Source organism: Populus alba, chromosome 18, assembly GCF_005239225.2.
Source record: "Populus alba chromosome 18, ASM523922v2, whole genome shotgun sequence".
Classification (NCBI taxonomy): Eukaryota; Viridiplantae; Streptophyta; class Magnoliopsida; order Malpighiales; family Salicaceae; genus Populus; species Populus alba.
The window spans coordinates 99,773-119,701 of NC_133301.1; the positions used below are offsets into that span (position 1 = coordinate 99,773).

A 19,929-nucleotide genomic window follows, 5' to 3' on the forward strand; every position below is an offset into this window, starting at 1 on the left:
TTTTTAACATTGAATTGATTTGAAAAATAAATTTTATATTATTTTTTTATTTTTTATAATTTTATTCGAATCCATGACTTCAATCACAAGATTAATAGGTTGAACCTGGATTGATCTAATTATTACAATATCGAAAGGGGGCTAATTTGACCACTTGTTACATGAACTGAAAGCAAACTCCATCCCAAGAATATACGAAGATCGAGTCAAAGCCAACGATTCTTACTTCAAGTATCTTGTTAGTTGTTAGACTATTCACGCAGATGAAGAGAATCGAATAAATATAAAGCTGCTTCCCAATTTGTAAAGCTAAATCACACAGGATGCAATACTAGCTAGGAAAAGAGCAAAGAAAAGATGCAAAGCTACATATGCATGGCGGCATTTGATAAGCAAAGCAGGAAAGCCTGCTTCCATGATCTCAAGGAAGTGACCACCCAGAACAAATGTATTTGTCATCCTGAAACCCTCTCCCCAGACAAGTAAATTGGCCAACTGAAAGCACCAAAAGCTACAGATTAGAATAAATCACAAAACAGGTTCGCATGTCAGAAGACCCAATCATGGCAAGAAACGAACATAAAGCAGCAAACTTCGTACATAGAGAGCTCTTTGCTTAAGTTTTCCATGCCAACACCATGCATCAATACACAAACCACCCAAAGTATGTAGAAAGGGATTTTACCTGTTATAACTGTCTGGAAGAAGGTCATCGGCGAGTATAGCGAGCTTCAAAGGCCCACAAACACCTACCCTCATCACCTCTAACTCCATAGATTTCCCAACCTTGTCCCAAATCATTCCAAAGAACTGACGCCAAGAATTAAAAGAAGATTAACTCCCTCTTGTTTCCCCTTTTCTGGGACAAACATTGAATGATAAAAACACTACAAGAAAGGCGGGGCGCTCTACACCCAAGCAATAAACTAAAGTCACGTACCTTTAAGGAGCAGCTAACCACCTCTCTGTCGCATTTAATTATAACATCATTGGGTTGTATCTCAGCACGATCAGCAGGAGACTCTTCCGTTACCTGATACAAGTGCTCAAATGTTACTGTTTTGGAAGATTTATAAGCCAGCTTCTCAAATTCATTAATTATTAGTTTTGGAAGATTGGGATCCACTATGACATGCAACAACACACCAAGAATGCGTCCTAAATCCCTCTCATTGGTCTCCTCTGTAACGCAGCTCTCCACACAAATGCCTTGGATGGAACAATACCCTTCCATGGAAATACAACACTCACAAATACTTGTGTAGGTTTGTAATGAGACCAAACCTTGAACTTTATGATGCAGGATAGAGTGTGCTGCCTGCTTTCTTTCTTTTTAACTGATATGGAAATGGATTTGAGAATAATAAATAAATCACATTGATTAACAAAAAAGAGATAGAGCAGCAAGCTTTTATTGCTGATAAGAAAAATCTGGTATTGTTTTCCATAGGGAAGATTCAAAAAGAAAGTGAGGAATTTCAGATTGGCGACACTGTGGAGAGCAAAGAGAAGAAAAAATCAATCTATAATCAGGCGATTACAAAGCCTAAAGAACCCTGTGTTACACTTGATGTAGATGAACAAAAGAAAAATGTTGATGAGCACAAAGTTATGAATGCAAGGATATCGAGGACAAAGTGCTGCTGTCAACACAAATGGCCACTATTCCTGATTTTGATTGTCAAATTGATAGCACAAAACTCATATTATCACTACTATCACCTACATACCAGTTCCTATATCAATGGTGTTGCATTGCAGCAGAATGTCATTGCAAGCTATGTGATTTTTACTGCTTCGACGCTTGAAAACTCAAGGTCAAGTTTTCTCCAACCAGGGGAGAATGATGCAGATAACAAAAGAAGCAAGATTGATGTCTTTTTGTAGACAAGAGTATTTCTGTAATATTCAGATCTGCTGAAAATTTGTCTTGGGTTATTTTCTATCTAGTAATCTGCTGGTTCTAAAATAATTAGCTTTTATAGGTTTTTACTTCTAAATAGATTTCTTATATGGAAAATTAAATCTTTGTTGGACTAGGAGTACTAGCATCTTATATAGTCTTTCAATATTTCACTTTGTTTTTTATTCTTTGAGTCGATCTCCCTTAGATATGACTACTAAGTACCCTAAATGTGAAGCTTATTTTTTTATATCCTCTAAGTGTGACTCTTTTAAATCTATCCCATGTTCTTCCTCTTATTCCATCAGAAATCAACATTAACACAGTTCTAACAGCCCTAAAACAGCCTCTGAAGTCAGATTCAGAACAGCCCATTGGCTGTCCTGTATCATTTCAACTCCTAATTGCTTCCATTTGAAAGAAAATTACATTAATAATTACAGAACAGGGGGCATGAACTTGGATGCCTAGCCCAAAAAAGAAACATTTGATTCAGCATGGTCAGTTAAGCAGTAGCTTTAGGCTCAGGGTTATGAGGATTTCATAAGTGTGGAAGCTTCTAGTTACAAGACGCACAAAAAGAACATTTCCGAGAGCTATCATCTTTCAACATCTCCACATATATATATAACAAGCCTTAAAAGAAATCATGGAATAGAAGAAAGGGCCTCAAGGATGAAACTGTTGAATATATGAGCAAATAATAAGTGGACATCATGGACCAAGCCATGGCGCAAATACCTGCTCCAAAAGTGTATTTGGGGAAAATATAAAGAGGAAGACAATAAAAAAGCGCAGCAAAGACCATACCTCTTCAACTATAACCCCTTTGCAAACAAGAGGGAACAATTGAACTATTTCCTCCAAAGTGACCACGTCAGCAGCATAAAGATTAGTAAATTCCATCCCAAGCCAAGGATGAGGGACACTCCTACGCCATTGTAGAACATTAGATGCACCCAACATTCTTTCACAATATCTTATTTCAGGTTGCATATTGACCAAAAAAAAAACAGAAGATTAAATAACTTCCTTCCCCATGCAGTACCCTGGATGGGAAAAGAAAATACAGCATGTGCACCACGATGCAGCAGGTGATTTTGGAAGAATTAAATAATTTTCTTTGTAATTTAGTTTAGCTTTAACTGTCCTCCGTGTCTAGAACATTGAATTGTTGTTTTTTGGCTGGCGATTTCTTCACACACCCCATACCACATCTCTACCAATAAATATAAAGTTTTGGAATGCTCCAACCCATTGAGAACAACATGATCAGTAAGTTAACAGGGTATACAAATTATGAAAGGAATCTCAAATACAAATCAATTGTGGAACGGTGCCATGAGCATGCCAAAATGTCATGGAAAGCAATAAATACTCTGCAAAAATGGTGAGGAACATACCTTTTCTTATTTAAGTAGTCCAGGCATCTAAAAGCTATGTTGATTGGCAGAAAAGGAGTCTGGCCCTTCCAAAAGAAATTGATCCCGATGACTTCTCCATCCCAATTAATGAGTGGCCCCCCAATAAAAGGCTACAATAAAGAACTAGTTTATGCTACAGTTTGGTATCAGTTCATCAAATATATAACATCAAAGCATAGATCTTTTAGTCAGTCTAAGAACATGCCAAATCTAGAACAAGCTCTGGACAAACAATTGTTTGCCCCTTTCTTGCTATCCTCAAGCAACAAAGACTGTTTTATGGTGAAAGCGGTGTTAATGAACCATGATTTAGTCACCAAACTTGTGGTTTAGTCACTAAACTTGCACTTTGGTGGTTTTCCCTTTCAAAACGAGGTTCAAGTCTAGGCATTGCACTTGGGTGGATGAAATGACAAAAGAGGGTTAATTCCATTTTGTAACAAGGTTAATGGATCAAATTAAGAGTTGTTCCATGGGTACCTTAAATTAGGCATAGGAAGGTCAACAATTATGGGCTCATCACAAATTCAAGTAGTAGGACTTGGTGGGTACAGTGAAAATTTTATAGGCACAACTTAAAATTCTTTTGAAAATCAATCTCTGAAAGGGTTTTTTTTGTTTTTTTGTTTTTTTAATTTTATGGGGATATATCTTTTGGACTCTCTTTGAAAGTGAAATCGCTTAGTCATAGAACAAAAAATTCTCTAAGAAACAAGCTTTTTGCATAAAAACACCACTCCTTTCCTTCACACTCTCATTCACTTCTCTTAGTAGTTAGTTCTACAGTGATCCTAGTTGACTTTAATACTCTCATTCTAGGTTTCCCTACACAGGAGTTTGATCTCCTCATAGCATGTGAGGATGAGTGTTGAGCTATGTTGCTCAGATACAAAATTCAGGGCGTCAAGTCCGAGTATCGGCCCAAGAGTCAGAAAAGATGAATTCAAAATTTCTGAATATGGTGAATTGACTGAAAAGTGTTAAAATATTGGATGTGAGTACACGAATGTGATGCATGATGTAACCTCCAATTATAGTTGAATTGAGACCTATTGCCCAAAAGATGTTCCATGTATTATGTAACTCGTAGTCCTAAATTCAAACAAGAGGGCAGTACTGGCTTGTATATAAAAATTGGGAATAGATTGAAAGAATGCTAATGAAGGCAATAAGGAAAATAAATTTCATCTATTTCAAGTGTAAGCAAGACCAAGGGGTTTTGAAAAGTTTGAGCCTCAAATTGACTGGTCATTAATACCTTCTCCGGAGAACCATATCACTAACCAAACCAAGCAAGAAGTATGCTTACTTTAACACTTCTCTATTCTTCATCTCTCGCATTTCTCCATCATTATTTCTCTAAAAAAAACCTTTGTTGAGCTTATTACAAACAACCATTGTTATCAATATGTTGCTTGTTTAGTTTGGATAGAGATGAGGTTGTGTCCAAGTGCAAATACAATATTTAGAAAAGGAATCCATGCTTGTACATAGTCATTTAATTTCATTGACACAAATACTCTGGGGTAAAATGCTTAACCCCGAGTAACACACATGAGATATAAGCAAACATACATGATGCGACTAAGCCAAAAAACAAATTAATGCATGAAACAGAGAGAGTAGTGTTATTACTGTAGAAATCTCGCAAGTTGTCATTAGGAGCTCTTGGCAATCCAGTCCGCAGCAATAAATACTATATGGGAAGAAAGTAGGGTAAGATCACAGCACAACAGCTACTTCGGGAAAAAAAAGCGTTGTGGTCAAAACAGTGCGCCACGGTGCATTAGAAACAAGAATACAAGAGTAGAGAGGTGATATTTAGAATTGAAAAGGAGACTACTAGCTTAATTATGATATGGAAAGCAAACATATAACAATAAAAGGTAATTGTAAGGATGCAGAAAAATGCAATTGAAGATATCCTGGTGATGGTAAGGATATTGATGAAATCTTGAAACACTAACCTCCTATATATCCCACGTTGCTAGAAGAAATGAAAAGAAGGTTCATTTTGGCATACCTGAAATCACCAGAACTGACAAGAAGCTTGTGGTGATATTGATCTTGCACCCGGGCTAAAGCTATTACTTTATCCCCGGGACAAAGGTTAAAAAAGTTAGCCTCTACCATGGTGTGATCATTATCAGGTTGTAAAGACATAGAATCATCTATCCATTTAAGACGTGCTTTTTGAGGAGGTTTATCGGGCTTGAACTTGACCGTAGCAATGTTGTAGTGTAAATCAAAAGCTGAAACCTCTCCCTCGTACGAACTGCCATCTGATAGATGTACTTCAACCTGCAATTGCAATACAATATTTTGAGAAATTTTCAATTTCACTAAAAAGGTAATGATAATAATAATAATAATAATAAAGTCGGTGCTGTACCGTGATTTGAGAAGGGTCTCTATAAGAGTGAAAGAGAGAAGCAGAAGTCAATATGGTAGCCTCGAATTTACCATCATCTCCTGCTGCACCTTCACATTCTACAATTGTGCCGGTGCACGCAAAACACTTTTCTCCGCTACCTGCCAGAAAGGCAGCAAAGCATAAAGCTTTATGTTACCAGGCAGATCATATATGTCAGGAAGCATAGAGTTTAGATATATGATATACCTACCTCTGTCGTATGCAGCAAGGCACACAACCGATAGAGAAACTTTCAAAGCAGCTAAATTTGTATCATCATCCCGCTTTTTCAAAAACGGAGGCGGAGGCGGAATTCTATCAACTGTAAAGAAATATTAAGAACAAGAAAAATCAGATTAAATAAAAACAGATGAAGGAAGAAACTGATCGGGAGAGAAGAAGAAGAAGAAACCACCGGCCTGAAAAATTCATGTTTTCTCCTTCCCAACGATACCAGATAGGAGAGACGGGAACACTAGGGATTATTAATCAGTATCGATGTGGAAAAGGCAGGCAGCAGTAGAGACTGGAGTAAATAATCCTCCTCTTTTTTCCAAGAACAATAAAAAAAACGGCTGGGCCTTTTAATAGGTTTCTGCCACCTTGCTCTGAAAGAGGCCCTTTTTTTTCAACGGCAAATACTAGGGTGTAGCTAGGGGACCTGCATTTTTTATTTTATTTTATCAAATATTATCCATGTAGATTTTTTTAATGATAGTTTAAAATATATAACAAATTAAAAATTTTATGAATAGACTTGTCAGAGGTTGCTGACCCTTGCCAAAAAAAAAGAAGAAAAAGAACAGAAAAGATAATGTTGGTCTTCTACAGTCAAAGCTTACATACATAGGCCAAGCAAAAAGTTACAGACCATTAACGCAAATTTTAATGTAGGATGATATTCGTTGTAATTCTTTTTATTTTTTTTAAATTAAGAACCATGACAAAACATTTTTCTTTGTTAAAGAAATATATTAATAATAAAAAAAGGAGCTATACTAGATTCTTTTTTTCAATAGAGTTCAAATTTAATTTTATTTTTTATAACTAAATAAAAAAATATAAATAGCCCCAAAATATAATATCATATAATATAATATAATATGCATATTTATTTCAGTTTAAAAATTTTAATATTGAGTTAGTATTAACATATTTATTATCAATTATTAATATATATATATATAATTTTAAATTTTATTGAACCAACATATTAACTTTATAATAAAAAATATATTAACAACATCCACATTTTTCTGCATTAAAAAAAAAAAAAATCACCCTGGGAATCAAACTTGTCTACATGTACTGCTTTTGAGGATCGGGAAACTAGGGTTTTTGCCGCTCTGGACCACCATATTTTTTGAAGGGTAGAATTGTCAAATCAAAAAAGAAAAGGGTGCCGATCACTTATCTGTCAGAAACGATATATAAGGCGGCCGGGGCGTTCCCCAATCCCGAAAGCTAAACTGATTGATAAGTATGGCCATTAGAATGGAATCCAGGGACGTCAGGCTACAGGGAGTAACGGAAAAAGAGATTCGGTCACCATGGCAACGGAAAGCACGCCCGCGTACTGGTTAGTTAGTAATTAGTTAACTAGCACTTACTGTAATTTCTTCTTCTTCTTCAGCTAGATTTGTTTATTTTAATATGGATTTATAGGTGGTTGTGTTGCACTCCGTTCCCATTCTTTCGAGGAGAGTTTTGATAAAAGGATAGAGGAGAATTTCTACTTGGATCTTCCCACCAAATTATCGGCTCTTAAAGCTTCTCAATCTGTTGTCAGTCTCGTGTCTCGCGCTCGCAGAGGTATGCTAGGCGTGTATGCATGCATGCATGCTTTCATGTATGTATGTGTGGCCAAATAATAACTTGACTGATCTTGTGTAGGCGTGAAAAATATATTAGTATTTCCTTGCTCGGGAACCATCATAGGATCCAAGCTTGAAGAAAATGGTTCATTCACCTATACCATCCTCACTTCTGCCAATCTCCTCATTACCCGCGCTGCTTCAACTTCGGAGGATCATCCTCCTCTGGCTCCTGAACCTGGTATCAAGGTGCTGCTGATTTTCTTTTATCTCTGAGTTCTTTTATTTTTTTTTATTAAAACAAATTTGTTCGATCAATCTTCTTCATTGGCTTGATCTTTTGCATGCAGGTTTATGTGTATTTATCAAGTGGTGATTCATTTGAGGGTGAAATTTTTGGTTTTAATTTTCATTACAACATTGCCATCATCAAATTCAAGTCCAGCTCACGCTTCCCGACTGCAATTCTGAAGCACATAGATGGTTCCATTCCTCTAACTACCAAAGCTGAGCTACAGAACACGTCATTTGGACTCCGTCCTCACGCCGAACCTTCAGATTTATTCAACCTTTGTCCTGGAGAGAAGGTAATAGCACTTGGCCGCCATTACTTATCCCACAGTCTCATGGTTGCACCAGGTGCTTTCAGGTATTGTCTCTCTTTTTTTAATGCCAAAAAGGGACTTTCTCTATGATCTTAAACTCATTGTAACATTGTAGTCTCCTGGTGCTTTAAATACTCGTGCTCATTTTATGAAAATGCTTTCTCAATTTTGTTAGTTACTTACACTTGGTTTTTGTGTCTTTCCTTCATTCCGATGTGAAGACGTGGTGTGCGCAGACCAGGTGTGTTCAGACCACGTTTTTCCGGACCTGGTTTCCGTGATGGTGATTGCGTAGAGCTTCTCACAGCAAGTTGCAGGATTACTGTAGTAATGACATTACTCTCTCTCTCACTTCTCACAGCTAGCCTTTGTGTGTATATTAGTGGTCTGTTTCATTTTAAAGTTTACATACAACTTTCTCCTGGTGGCTTTCATGATCTGTTAGTTTCTCTCGAGTATACACCAACCCCAGATGACATGCTTCTTCCTTGTATGCATGCTGTTCTGACCAGTTTTCGCCCTACCATTTGAAAAGGCAGAGCTAAATTCTGCTGTCTTTACCGAAGTCATTATTTCAATATTAAAGGAGGGCAAATCTTAGGTGATAGAGTCAATGGCATAAATTGAGTGTGCAGGAAATCAATACCTAGTTAGGTTGAGAATGAAAAAATGTCTAGTAAATGTTTGCTGCACAATGGCCAAATTTTAGCTCTCAGATATTTAAGACTATTTTTTTGTCATTTGAATTTCAAATATTCCCTTAGCAGTATATAAACATGCATTTGCGCAGTCGATGGCTGCTGGTTAAATTCTAACATTTCACCTTTCCCTCTTACCTTTATCTATATAAGAACGATATTCATTGTCTGACCTATGAATCGAAAAATTATCAAGAGTAGGTTTCAGTGCAGGCTCATAACAGTACAGCAATGTGGTGGACACCATGCTTAGATTTTAAGTGTCATAGATTCTCGATTGGTTTAAAATTGTGTTTTGCTTCTCCCTGATCATTTTTCTGTTTGGAAATCCAGATCATAGTACTAATACACATGCACACACCTTTTCACTTCCTTCTTCTTTTCGTTCTAGCTCTTTGGTGGTATATTCTTTAATACTCATTCAGAATGAGCCTTATGTTTTAATTTCATGACATCAATGTCATTTTACCACGCGACATCCCATGTATCTGTCTGATATGTAAGGAGAGGCAATATTAAAAGGCAACCAAGAAGATTTCTTATTAAAGGGATTTAGGAAACAATTTGAAAACAAATAAAACAACGATATCATAGCTGGATAATCACGAATTACTGCCAAGTGAAACATTTTTTTTTATTATTTATTTAGCCATCTATTCTGGCCACTAGATGCCACTAGCATGCGGATTTATTTATTTAACAAATGTGGCTTCAAGCAAGAATATCTGAAATATGGTGTTTTTGTATATTTCCAAACAGGGTGGTACTGGGGGACCCCTTATCAATTGTAATGGTGAAGTCATTGGAATCAATTTCGATGAGCATTCTTATACTTCTTTTCTGCCAATCAATATTGCTTCTAGGTGCTTGGAATGCTTGGAGAAAAATGGGTATGTACATTTATTTTTTTCTCAAAATGAAAAGCAGCAAAAGTATGCTTTTGTGGTTTCTAATTTTTTAAAAACAAAGGTTGTACCATGTTTTTAACGTCTCTAATTAAAAAGAAGATAAAACTACATATCTACTTTCAAATTATCATTTTATCTCAACCACTTAATTTTATTCTCTTATGTTTAACTGTATATAAGATTTTTTACCATTGATATATATATTCCAACTTCTCCCTCTTATTTGTCATTGTCGCTCTATTTTATTAGGAGAGCTCCTCAACCTTGGTTTGGGGTTAAAGTGACTAGTTGTAATGCAATAAGTGCAAATATGTTTGAAAAAATAATTCAGAAGTTTGGCCACATCACCGAAGGTGTTCTTGTTGAAGAGGTATGTTTTTTTATTTGCTTTTCGTTTCAGTTGTTCCGCATGCCTTCTTGGTTTTCATGGTGTTGTCTCCTTCCTGGATTTGGATAATGTGTGCTGTTGTTAGATAAAGAAATTTTGTAAATCAAAAAACTTATATGTTAATTCTCATTAAGCTCTTATAGGTTAGCTCCTCATCCCCTAAAGAAAAAGAGAAATTTTATCAATGCAGTCTTCTTTGATGATTTTTTTTTTTTTTATCATAATCAAAATCTTAAAGTTATGATGCCAGGCAAAATCTTTTAATTTAACCCGTAAAGGGCTTAAATTTGGGCATTCAGTGAATCATCATGGTCAAATGTTGTTTCTAGTTTATTAACAAGTTCACTAATTTTGTTATTTCTTGTCATCATTTAAATAATCCACAGGTTATACCAGAATCTCCTGCTTGTTCTTCTGGCGTGCTTCCTAATGACATCATCATTCGATGTGGTAAACAGGCTGTTGTATCTTCCTCCGAGGTACGCCACCTTATTGTTTTCATTGCTAGGGGAGTTTCACTTGCATCCTTTGAAAACTAGGTCTCTTTAAAAAGAAAAGATTGAAGAATGCTTCAATGTATGTAGATTCCCCTTTTGAAATTGAAAAAATTGTCTTTTTATATGGATGATTTGCTTTGTTAGCATGGTCCCTCTTATTTATTCAGCTTACCCTTATCTGTTCTTGTTGTGTATGGTGAACACTCGGTCATAAGCAATAACTTCAGTACCATATGATTAATTTATTATACCGTTGCTTTGTTTTTGTTGTTGCTGTAACCTTTGTGGTTTTAATGTCAGTTCTATGGAACTTTGCTGGACAATACTGGAGAATCCATGGAGGTAATTGTGATGAGGCCATGTCTTGGTAGAGATTTGAGTCTAACCATAAAGGTTATCGATGAAACAAACCCGAAGAAATATTACAGGTAAAATCTAGCTACAAGTAGCTAGACAATTATACAAACTAGCTCTAGCTTACATATGGCTTTAAAAGAAGAATCGTGTCTCATGTCAATGCTTAGGTAGGATCCTTTTTTCTCTTTGAATTTTGGAAAATTTAATAATGATGGATAAGTTTCTTGAATTTCTTGTTTATTGTCCATCAATGAGATCTTGGTGTGAATCTTCCTTACCTTGGGAGGTTGTTTCTAATTCTTCGCTTCTATTACTTGTGCGTTTGTATTATAATCTGTTAACGTGGTGGTCATTTCAGATGGCCGGTTCCAGAACACACATTTTGAGGAGGCGTGCATGGTGCCCCTGGCTATGGTTGAACATGATGTGTACCTGCTCAATAACTTATTTTGTTTATGTTCTGATTGTGCAATGTACACAGTTAAAAATAAATAAATAAATAAAAAGATATGATTAGCTATCCAATGAAGGATGGTTAATGAGATCAATAAATTTATATTGATATTTTCTTGAAGGAATTACTCTTAGGTATAAATATGTGATATTGTTTGGAAATTGAGAATGAAATGGAAAATATTAGTTTCTTATAAAAGAGTAGTATATGAGGTGATCGCGCTCTGTTATAGGTTGTTGATCATTTGTTCTAAAATTTGGTTAGTTATGATTGATCAAGTAAAAATTTAAGAGTGCAAACTAATAACCAAATATAGGAGCACATTAAAAAATAAAATAGTATAGCCATTATTATCGGTAAATGACATTCCAAAAAACAAATGATAAAGGCTGCTGAAACGAACCTTTCCAAAAAACAAAAAGAACAGAAAAGATAATGTTGGTATTCTACAGTTAAAAACATGTTTGGTATTGTTGTAGCTTTTGTGGTTATGGTTTGAAAAAAATTATTTTATAAAAGCAATTTTAGTTAAGGTTGGTTTGGTAAAGTATATGTTTGGTTAAAACTGTGATTAAAATTAAGATTGAATAAAAAAATTATTTAATGTGTTTGGTTAAGAATGCTTTTCAAATTGAGGTTATATATATATATTGATGGTTTTTAATATAAATATTATAGATTTAACTACTACTATTACATCTTGAAATAAATAATACTTTATATAAAATATTTTTTTATTGTTCCATTAAACTATATGTAATTCCATCACGTACGAAATTCATCTGACAAGAACTACAGTTTTCATGGTTTCCTAAGCATGCAACAACATTAGGTAAAATATCATCGGAACAAAATTTGGATTGCAATCAAATTCTGCAAATACTACATCATCATACGATCTCTTTTTAATGTAATTATATAGTGTCATTGATTAATGTTAAACACTGGTTTTTTTTTTTTTTAATAAAACACAATATCTGAGAAATTATTTTTGAATTTTTTTTTTTTTTACTGGGTGAAACCAGTCCAATGCATTTAGGTTTGGGTTAGACTCGGTCCGGCCATGAACAATGGAGACACTCTCCACTGTTCTCAGAACAGTGGAGAGTGTCTCCAGACGAAGGAGAATGAGAAGGAGAAGGGGAAGAGGAAGAGCAACGTCGCAGTGATGGCTGAGGGATGGTGGAAACGACGGAGGCTGGTCACTCTCCACTATTCACATGCAACTTGAAAAGTGTAGAGTGTCTCCAAACAAAGGAGAAAGAGAATGGGAAGGGGAAGAGCAGTGCAAAGGTGATGGACCGAGGGACGGTAGAAATGGCGTAAGTCTGTGGCGAAAGGGAGCTGTTATGCACTGATAGATGGTGGTACTTCTTTCCTTTATTTTTGCTCTTCTCCTTTTCTTTTTTCTGGGTGTGCCTCTGTCCACAGTTTGCAACACAACTTGAATTTGCTTTTTATTAACTTGCAGTTTAAACGTAAATAGTAATGGTCTCACAAATAGAAAAGTGTTTTATGTATAACCAAACGATTTGTTTTTTTTTTTTTGTCTACTTCAAATACAGTAGTAACCACAAAAACAAACACTCTCAAAGCCTTCGTTGTTTACATATATAGGCCAAGCAAAAAGTTACAGATCACTAACATAAAATTTAAATATAGGATGATATTTGTTCTAATTCTTTTTGTTTTTTTCTAAATTAAGAACCGTGACAAAAAAATATTTTTCTTTGTTAAAAAAATATATTAATAAAAAAGAACTATACTATATTTTTTTTCCCAATAGAGTCCAAATTTAATTTTATAAATAAAAATAATTTTATTATTATATAATTTTAAAAAAAAATCTAAATAGCCCATAATATAAGATTATATAATATAATATGCATATTTATTTCAGTTTAAAAATTTACTATTGAGTTAGTATTAACATATTTATTATCAATTATTAATAAATATAATTTTAAATTTTATTGAACCAACATATTAACTTTATAATAAAAAAATATTAACAACATCCATATTTTTCTGCATTAAAAAAAAAATCATCCTGAGAATCAAACTTATTCATATGTACTTTTTTGAGGATCGGGAAAGTATCACACCACAAATGATGGTGTGATACTTTCCACGTTTATATTTTGCTTGGTATATCTATCCCTCAGTAATTGTCATATTTGGGTTTGTTGTTTTCTTGCTTCCTGTAATATAATTTAAAAGGTGAGGGTGTTCATGTCATATCTTTGTATGTTTTCTGATTTTTTTTAGTAACCGTAGTTGTTTGGACTAGCTTACACGCACCCCGAGTAATCCCCTAAGACTCTGAAGTTAACAACTAGGTAATCTTCTAGTAGCCCTTAGATTTATTATACTCGAATTGATGATTTTTAAAAAGTAAACTTAGGACTTAACCATTTAAGTTATACTTCTCGAGGTTATCTTTTATGATGAATTAGTAGACCTGTAGTAAATTTTGTTAAAGCAACATCATTAAGAAATTTTATGAATAAAAAAACTTATCTGTAATTCTCATTAAGCTCTTACAGGTTAGCTCCTCATCCTTGAAGAAAAAGAGAAATTTTTCAATGCAGTCTTCTTTAATGAGTCATTTGATCGTGATCAAAATCCTAAAGTTTTGATGCCAAGCAAAATTGAAGTTTAAGTTGTATAAATTTTATCTGCACATTAAGTAATATGCTAGTTTTCAATTAAGCTGGTTTGGAAAATATTAGGAAAAGCCTCTACTTTCTCGGCTACCACAATATAGTCTAGCTATCATTGTCATAGCAAATTCACTTGTTTCTGTTTGGCCGAGAACTTACAAAGTAGGCAACCTGCACTCGCAAACAAGTTTAATATTTACATCATGTTTTCTAATCAGTTTAAGAAGTAACCATCTATGATCTACTTCAATAATCTTCACAATAACAAAACATCACCAAATTTAAGGTGTTTTCTGGTTGTTTATAGTGAAAACATAACAAAACATCCATCTTCTCCTAGACATGCAGTCACAAAACACCCCAAATCCTCGGAATGCCACACTTAAATAATGAAAAATGTACTTTGCTTTTTTGCTTGAGATGTGTCGAAAACAATAAACACGTATTTTAGCAAGTAAACCAGATAGTTTCTCCTTCTAAAGTTATAAACATCTGATGGAGCAGCGCCCCACCCTGTGATACTTGTAGAGAAACAATTCGACACATTAAGTATCGAGCCATGTGGTAGTTCTTTGCGCTGCTAAGTCAATTGATCTTCATATAACTGCAACATACTCTTTATCTGCGAGAACTGGCCAACTGAAAGCACCAAATTGGACGAGATGATAATGAAGCACAAATGAAATACAAAAGGCTCACAAAACCCAAAACATCAAGGAATAAACATCTGAGAGAAACTTGTAGAAAGCTCATACAAATATGCAATCATTCAGTGAGTTAATATTGACCTAATTATATTTTTTAAAATGAACAAGCAGAAAATCAATTGTTTTGGAATATATATATATATATATATATATATATATATATATATATATATATATATATATATATATATATATATATATATATAGAGCAGGGAGAAGACTACCCAAAAACATCATGACACCTGAGATAAACCAATTAATGAACTCTCTATTTTAGTGCCACCTTGTATTTCTATACGAAAACCAACATGCAATCAAATGAAAAAGGACTTGCCAGTTATAGCTAGCAGGTTTTAACTCATCAGCAACCATAATTAGCTTCACAGGCTTGCTGGAACTTGGTCTCATCACAACCATTTCCACGGATTGGCTAACCCTATTCCACACCATTCTACAAAACTGAAATCACGATGTAAAGATCAAATCAATAGATAGAATTCTAAAAATCACTTGCAAAGAATAGTAACTATAAAAGAAACAGATAAGCTAGTGACAATCTCTAAGAAGCCGTGGAAATTATTATGTAGTGCTCCACCCCTTGTATAGATTTCTCCAACTATTTAATGGCACTTAAGTATTAAGGCACCATAGGAAACCAAAACCTTTTAACCACTTGGATTAAAGTTTCGTTGCACTCATCAGGCATCCCGATAGATGACAAGGGCACTTTGCCCTTTGATAAAGAACAGATCCAAAGAATTACACACTCAAGTGTCTTTTATTGTTATATTACTATTCTTTCATTAAATATGGTATATATCTAATAGTATTTGTGGGATTTATTCAATATATCAACTTCTTCGAAAAAAGTAATTGTGGTATTTGAGTTATGAATAAATATATTGTGGAGGTTTGAATATTGTTAAAGTTTATGTAAAAGGATTATTTAAGAATACTTTCCAGAGTGTTTGATAAAATAAGTGTAATTGTTTGAAAATGAGTGTGTGTGTGTGTTGTTTGATCTAAAATGTTGGCAAACATAGGGATTAAAGAGTATTTGGCCAGACTGTTAGGAGTATGTTGTGGGAATTAAGAAACACATGGGGCTGTTATGTAGCCTTGTAAGGATGTAAAATGGGTTGTGTAAATATGGGCTGTGATGACAGCCCACGTCCATAAAAATATGGGGCTGTTAGCCCACATGCATGTAAATGTGGGTTTCTTACGAAAATACCTACATGACGATAATAAAATCCTAAATGAAATCACATAAATAAATGCAATTAAATACCTCTAAGGAACATCTAACACCTTCTCCATAACATTCCACTATAATGTCTTTGGAGACTATTCCAGCATGTGCTGCAGGAGACCCTTTCATTACCTAACATAAAAAGCAAAGAAAGGTTGATAAAACAAGCAATCACAAACTCAAGCATGTATCTATCATTCAAAACCAGTTACCACGTACTACACATCACCTAAAACTGCAATCGTTGCTCATTGATAATAATTAAATACAGTTATGATGAGCTAAGGCCACAAGCAAGGTGTGCTTAAGACACTTACCAACAAGCTAGTTTAAGATTTATTGTGTTTTTGTTTAGAAGTTGTTGCAGAAATATTTCTCAAAACAGCAACTATATGTTTCATCAGCTAGCATCATAGAAATGAAGGGACATTGAGGAGCAAAAGAATGCATACCTCCTAATTGACTGGCAACACATGATCATCTTTCTTGGCATCCAGACCACAAATGAAGCAACTAAAGAGCATTTGGAAGAAAAAAAGAGAGCGAAAAAAGATGCAAGAACATACGTCTTTAACTATAATTCCATTGCTGATATGAGGGAACTTTTGAATTATTTCCTCCATAACAGATGCCTTGGCAGCGCAAGAATTGGTCAGGGTCATCCCCAACCAAGGATGACAGACTCCCCTGTGCAGCAATTGAAAATAAGTATTAGGTATACCTCGCCAATCTAAATAGTTGCAAAACCATGCTCAGACCTAATTGCATGTAGAATGAAATTGATAGAGGACCTGTTAGGGATTTTCATTTCTTTTCTGTTATGAAGGAAAGACATTGATAACTAGTTTTATTTATTTTAAAAATCTAGGGTTTATTTGGTGCCTCTATAATTATTTTATTTTATTTATTTTTATTTTTGCCCCCTTTTCTCTTCTCCTTCTTCTCAATCTCTACCCATAACTCCTCCCTTCTATTACCAATTCTCTTCTCCTTTCTGTTCCACATCCGAAATAAATAGCAAATAAAAATAAAGGAACACTTAAAATTAAAGAAACCTAAACCACCATTACGAGCTCGATGATTTTACAAACCCAAGTCAGAGTATCATGGACAAACTATAAATTGCCATGTACTCAAAACAATGATGTGCACCATACCTGTCTCTCTTTAAAAGCTGCAAGCATCTAGAAGCTATGTTGATGGGCAAAAACGCTGCATAGCCATCATCATGAAAAACGATCCCAATGACCTCTCCATCACAATTTATAAGAGGCCCGCCAATATAAACCTAGCATAAAAGCAACATTAGTGTCAAGGATTCTTGCATAGCAAATACATTTTGCAAAATAAATTAATATACTAATTTTACAACACACGCGCACACAAAAAAAAAAAAAGAAGAAGAAGAAGAAGGAAAGAGGGTTTTAAGACATAATCCAACATAATTATCCTACTGGCACGGAAAATACTTCCACTCACCTTCAAATCTCTACCCCTCACTTATTTTACTTGTAAGAAGTAACAAGCCACTGATTATAGCTTTTATCTTCTTTTTTTGGTAGTGAAGTTCTTTCTTATAGAGAAGACTTTGGAAAATCCTTTTATGTTGAGATCAATGGTTTTGTTAATTTAGAGTCTCTTGTTTATTGGAATAGGAAATTCACCGAACCAATAAAGTGTGTGAGCTTCTTGTTTTTCTGGTGGGATTATCACAACTAGTATAAAAGCCAAGTTTTTAATTTTTACGAGTAAAAGTGTGTGAGCTTCTTGTTTTTTGGTGGGATTAGCACAACTAGTATAAAAGCCATGTTTATTGTAGACTGCACGCAGCATGGGGCGTCAAGATCTTCAGTTGAGGAATTGATTCAAGAAAAGGGCAGCGCAATGATAAATTTGTGAGTTTTGACATTTAAGGCATGCTTAGGGAAAGTGATAAATGTCAAAAGGTTGTGTTTATGCCTTGACATTTACTTCAACCAAAACACTAGGAGAAGTTTAACAAAATGACAAAATCTCCCTGAGAAAAAATGAAAATTGTATTCGAAATCTCACTTCATTGCACCCGTTTCCTCCAATAGTGTTTGCGTGCAATTATTCATGCCTCTCAATTATGCATCAAACCCATATTTGATTTAACACTGGGGCCAAGTGTTTAATCTACCAAAAGTAAATCCTCGCAACACAATGCACGAGAATGAGTATTGCAATTTCACAACAAAAACCAAGGCGTGCCATGAATAACTAACATTAAAAATAGATTGAGATTATGATGGGATTACTTGAGTAGTCTTGCAAGAAGTGTAGAGGAGCTCTTGACAATGAAGCCAGCTGCTCTTATAGATACTGGGATGAGACAAGAAAAGGAAAGAAGCTAAGAGTAAATAACAAGAAAAGAAAAAAAAAGTTCGTTCATTGCTAGATATCCAAGTGCTACCACACTAGGAAAAAAAAAGGAAGGAAAGTCAGTAAGAGCGTATGTAGAAGCCATAAATTTTAATTTAGAGATATTTAAAGGTAATGATTTTGAAAGCATAATTAGAAGTTATGGGTACGCACAAAACGCATTACAGAAAATTGGTGCAAACAAAAAAAAAACCTACTGAAGTCCAAGTTTGATTTTGCATACCAGATTCAACCAGAAGACAATGGCAGGTATGAGTTCGGGCCAAGGCTATTACCTTGTCACCGCCACGGAGCTTAAACAAACTTGAATCTACCGTATGAGGACGAAGGCCAAATGGTTTTGAATCAATGAGCAGAGGTGTAGGAGTTAGAGGCATCGAAACATCTATGTCTGTGAGAATTGCTGTAGGAAGGGGATAGTCGGTTGTGATTTTAATGATGGCAAGGTTGTAGTGGAAATCATACCCAAGAACTTCTCCCTTCAATGGCTTGCCCTTTGATAAATAAACCTCAACCTGAATGAATTGTATACTAATAAATTTATATGAATTGATGCCTTCTGAAAAAAGATAGCCCAGGCCAGCCCCGGTATACTAAATTAAAAAAAAAAATTAAATTAGCTGGTGAAGATAGGAATTACGGTGATGTCAGGGGCCAAAAAAGTATATCTAGAATAAGCCGGAAATCTGAGAAGGTTAGCAGAAGTGAGGATGGTAGCAACAAATTCACCGCCGCCGCCACCCCCACCACCACTCTCTTGTTTGTGCTCACATTCTACGACCGTCCCCGAGCATCTACATAAATTCTTACCACCTGAATTAATTAATTGATTTTGTTTATTATTGTTATCAATCACAAACAAAAACAATAACAACTCATCTGTAGTAGTTAAATATTTGCAAGAGCATTCATTAGATTATCATTCATTCATTGATACCTGTGCGGGACAAGAGGCACACAACAGACAGAGAAACCTTGAGAGCAGCTATTTTTGAATCAATATCCAAATCTTTGTTCACACTCCGTACATCAAACATCTCCTCCTCCTCCTCCTCCTCCTCTGTATCCCTCGCCGCATGGTGTACTGTTTTTTTTTAAAAAAAAAAAAATATTATATTCAACACCATTACCGACCGAATCTAAATCTATAACTAGCATTTAGGAAGATTTCAGTCAACACCATTACCAAATCGTTGCCGCTTAGAAGATGTCGCAGACTCCATCGTTACTTTTCAGTATTTCCCTTGACGCGGGGATCCTTAAATATTTGTATTGTTATTATTATTATTTCTTTTTTTACTGCTGATAGCCCAATTCTAAGGCCCAGTTGAAGCGGGCCCGTCTTTTTTTCTTGCTTGATAAAAAGAAGGAAGGGTTTACGATTTCAAGCGGGCCCGTCTTTTTTTTTTTGTTAGGAGAGCTACTTTACTCGTCGAGAGTGAA

The 19,929-nt window shown here is 34.9% G+C and overlaps 3 protein-coding genes across 5 annotated transcripts; 1 reads left to right on the top strand and 2 right to left on the bottom strand.

The window, feature by feature from the left end:
* Positions 1 to 146: 146 nt before the first annotated feature.
* Positions 147 to 6,063, bottom strand: LOC118059494 (putative protease Do-like 14). The gene is made up of 9 exons (XM_073406093.1): positions 5,948 to 6,063; positions 5,720 to 5,855; positions 5,351 to 5,628; positions 4,963 to 5,023; positions 3,307 to 3,437; positions 2,714 to 2,834; positions 941 to 1,033; positions 686 to 810; positions 147 to 495 (listed from the first exon to the last, which is right to left on the bottom strand). Exons 3-9 carry the CDS (start codon positions 5,488 to 5,490, stop codon positions 456 to 458), a joined length of 711 nt encoding a protein of 236 aa, XP_073262194.1. The 5' UTR covers positions 5,491 to 5,628; positions 5,720 to 5,855; positions 5,948 to 6,063; the 3' UTR covers positions 147 to 455.
* A 991-nt stretch (positions 6,064 to 7,054) lies between these two features.
* On the top strand, positions 7,055 to 11,580 carry LOC140954925 (putative protease Do-like 14). Its single transcript, XM_073406085.1, has 10 exons — positions 7,055 to 7,319; positions 7,406 to 7,552; positions 7,634 to 7,803; positions 7,905 to 8,203; positions 8,381 to 8,486; positions 9,617 to 9,747; positions 10,015 to 10,135; positions 10,540 to 10,632; positions 10,951 to 11,078; positions 11,366 to 11,580. The coding sequence occupies exons 1-10, from the start codon at positions 7,223 to 7,225 to the stop codon at positions 11,391 to 11,393; spliced, it is 1,320 nt and encodes a 439-aa protein (XP_073262186.1). The 5' UTR covers positions 7,055 to 7,222; the 3' UTR covers positions 11,394 to 11,580.
* A 2,415-nt stretch (positions 11,581 to 13,995) lies between these two features.
* On the bottom strand, positions 13,996 to 19,748 carry LOC118059495 (uncharacterized). 3 transcript variants are annotated; one of them, XM_073406215.1, is made up of 10 exons: positions 19,673 to 19,748; positions 19,424 to 19,570; positions 19,127 to 19,299; positions 18,710 to 19,001; positions 18,363 to 18,426; positions 17,241 to 17,371; positions 16,536 to 16,770; positions 16,123 to 16,215; positions 15,166 to 15,290; positions 13,996 to 14,763 (listed from the first exon to the last, which is right to left on the bottom strand). In XM_073406215.1, exons 1-6 carry the CDS (start codon positions 19,707 to 19,709, stop codon positions 17,347 to 17,349), a joined length of 738 nt encoding a protein of 245 aa, XP_073262316.1. In that variant the 5' UTR covers positions 19,710 to 19,748; the 3' UTR covers positions 13,996 to 14,763; positions 15,166 to 15,290; positions 16,123 to 16,215; positions 16,536 to 16,770; positions 17,241 to 17,346. The 3 variants fall into 3 exon arrangements, with proteins under 3 accessions (XP_073262316.1, XP_073262315.1, XP_073262317.1); XM_073406214.1 differs by having other exon boundaries at positions 13,997 to 14,763; positions 16,650 to 16,770; XM_073406216.1 differs by lacking the exons at positions 13,996 to 14,763; positions 15,166 to 15,290; positions 16,123 to 16,215; positions 16,536 to 16,770 and having other exon boundaries at positions 17,349 to 17,371; positions 18,762 to 19,001.
* Positions 19,749 to 19,929: the final 181 nt, after the last annotated feature.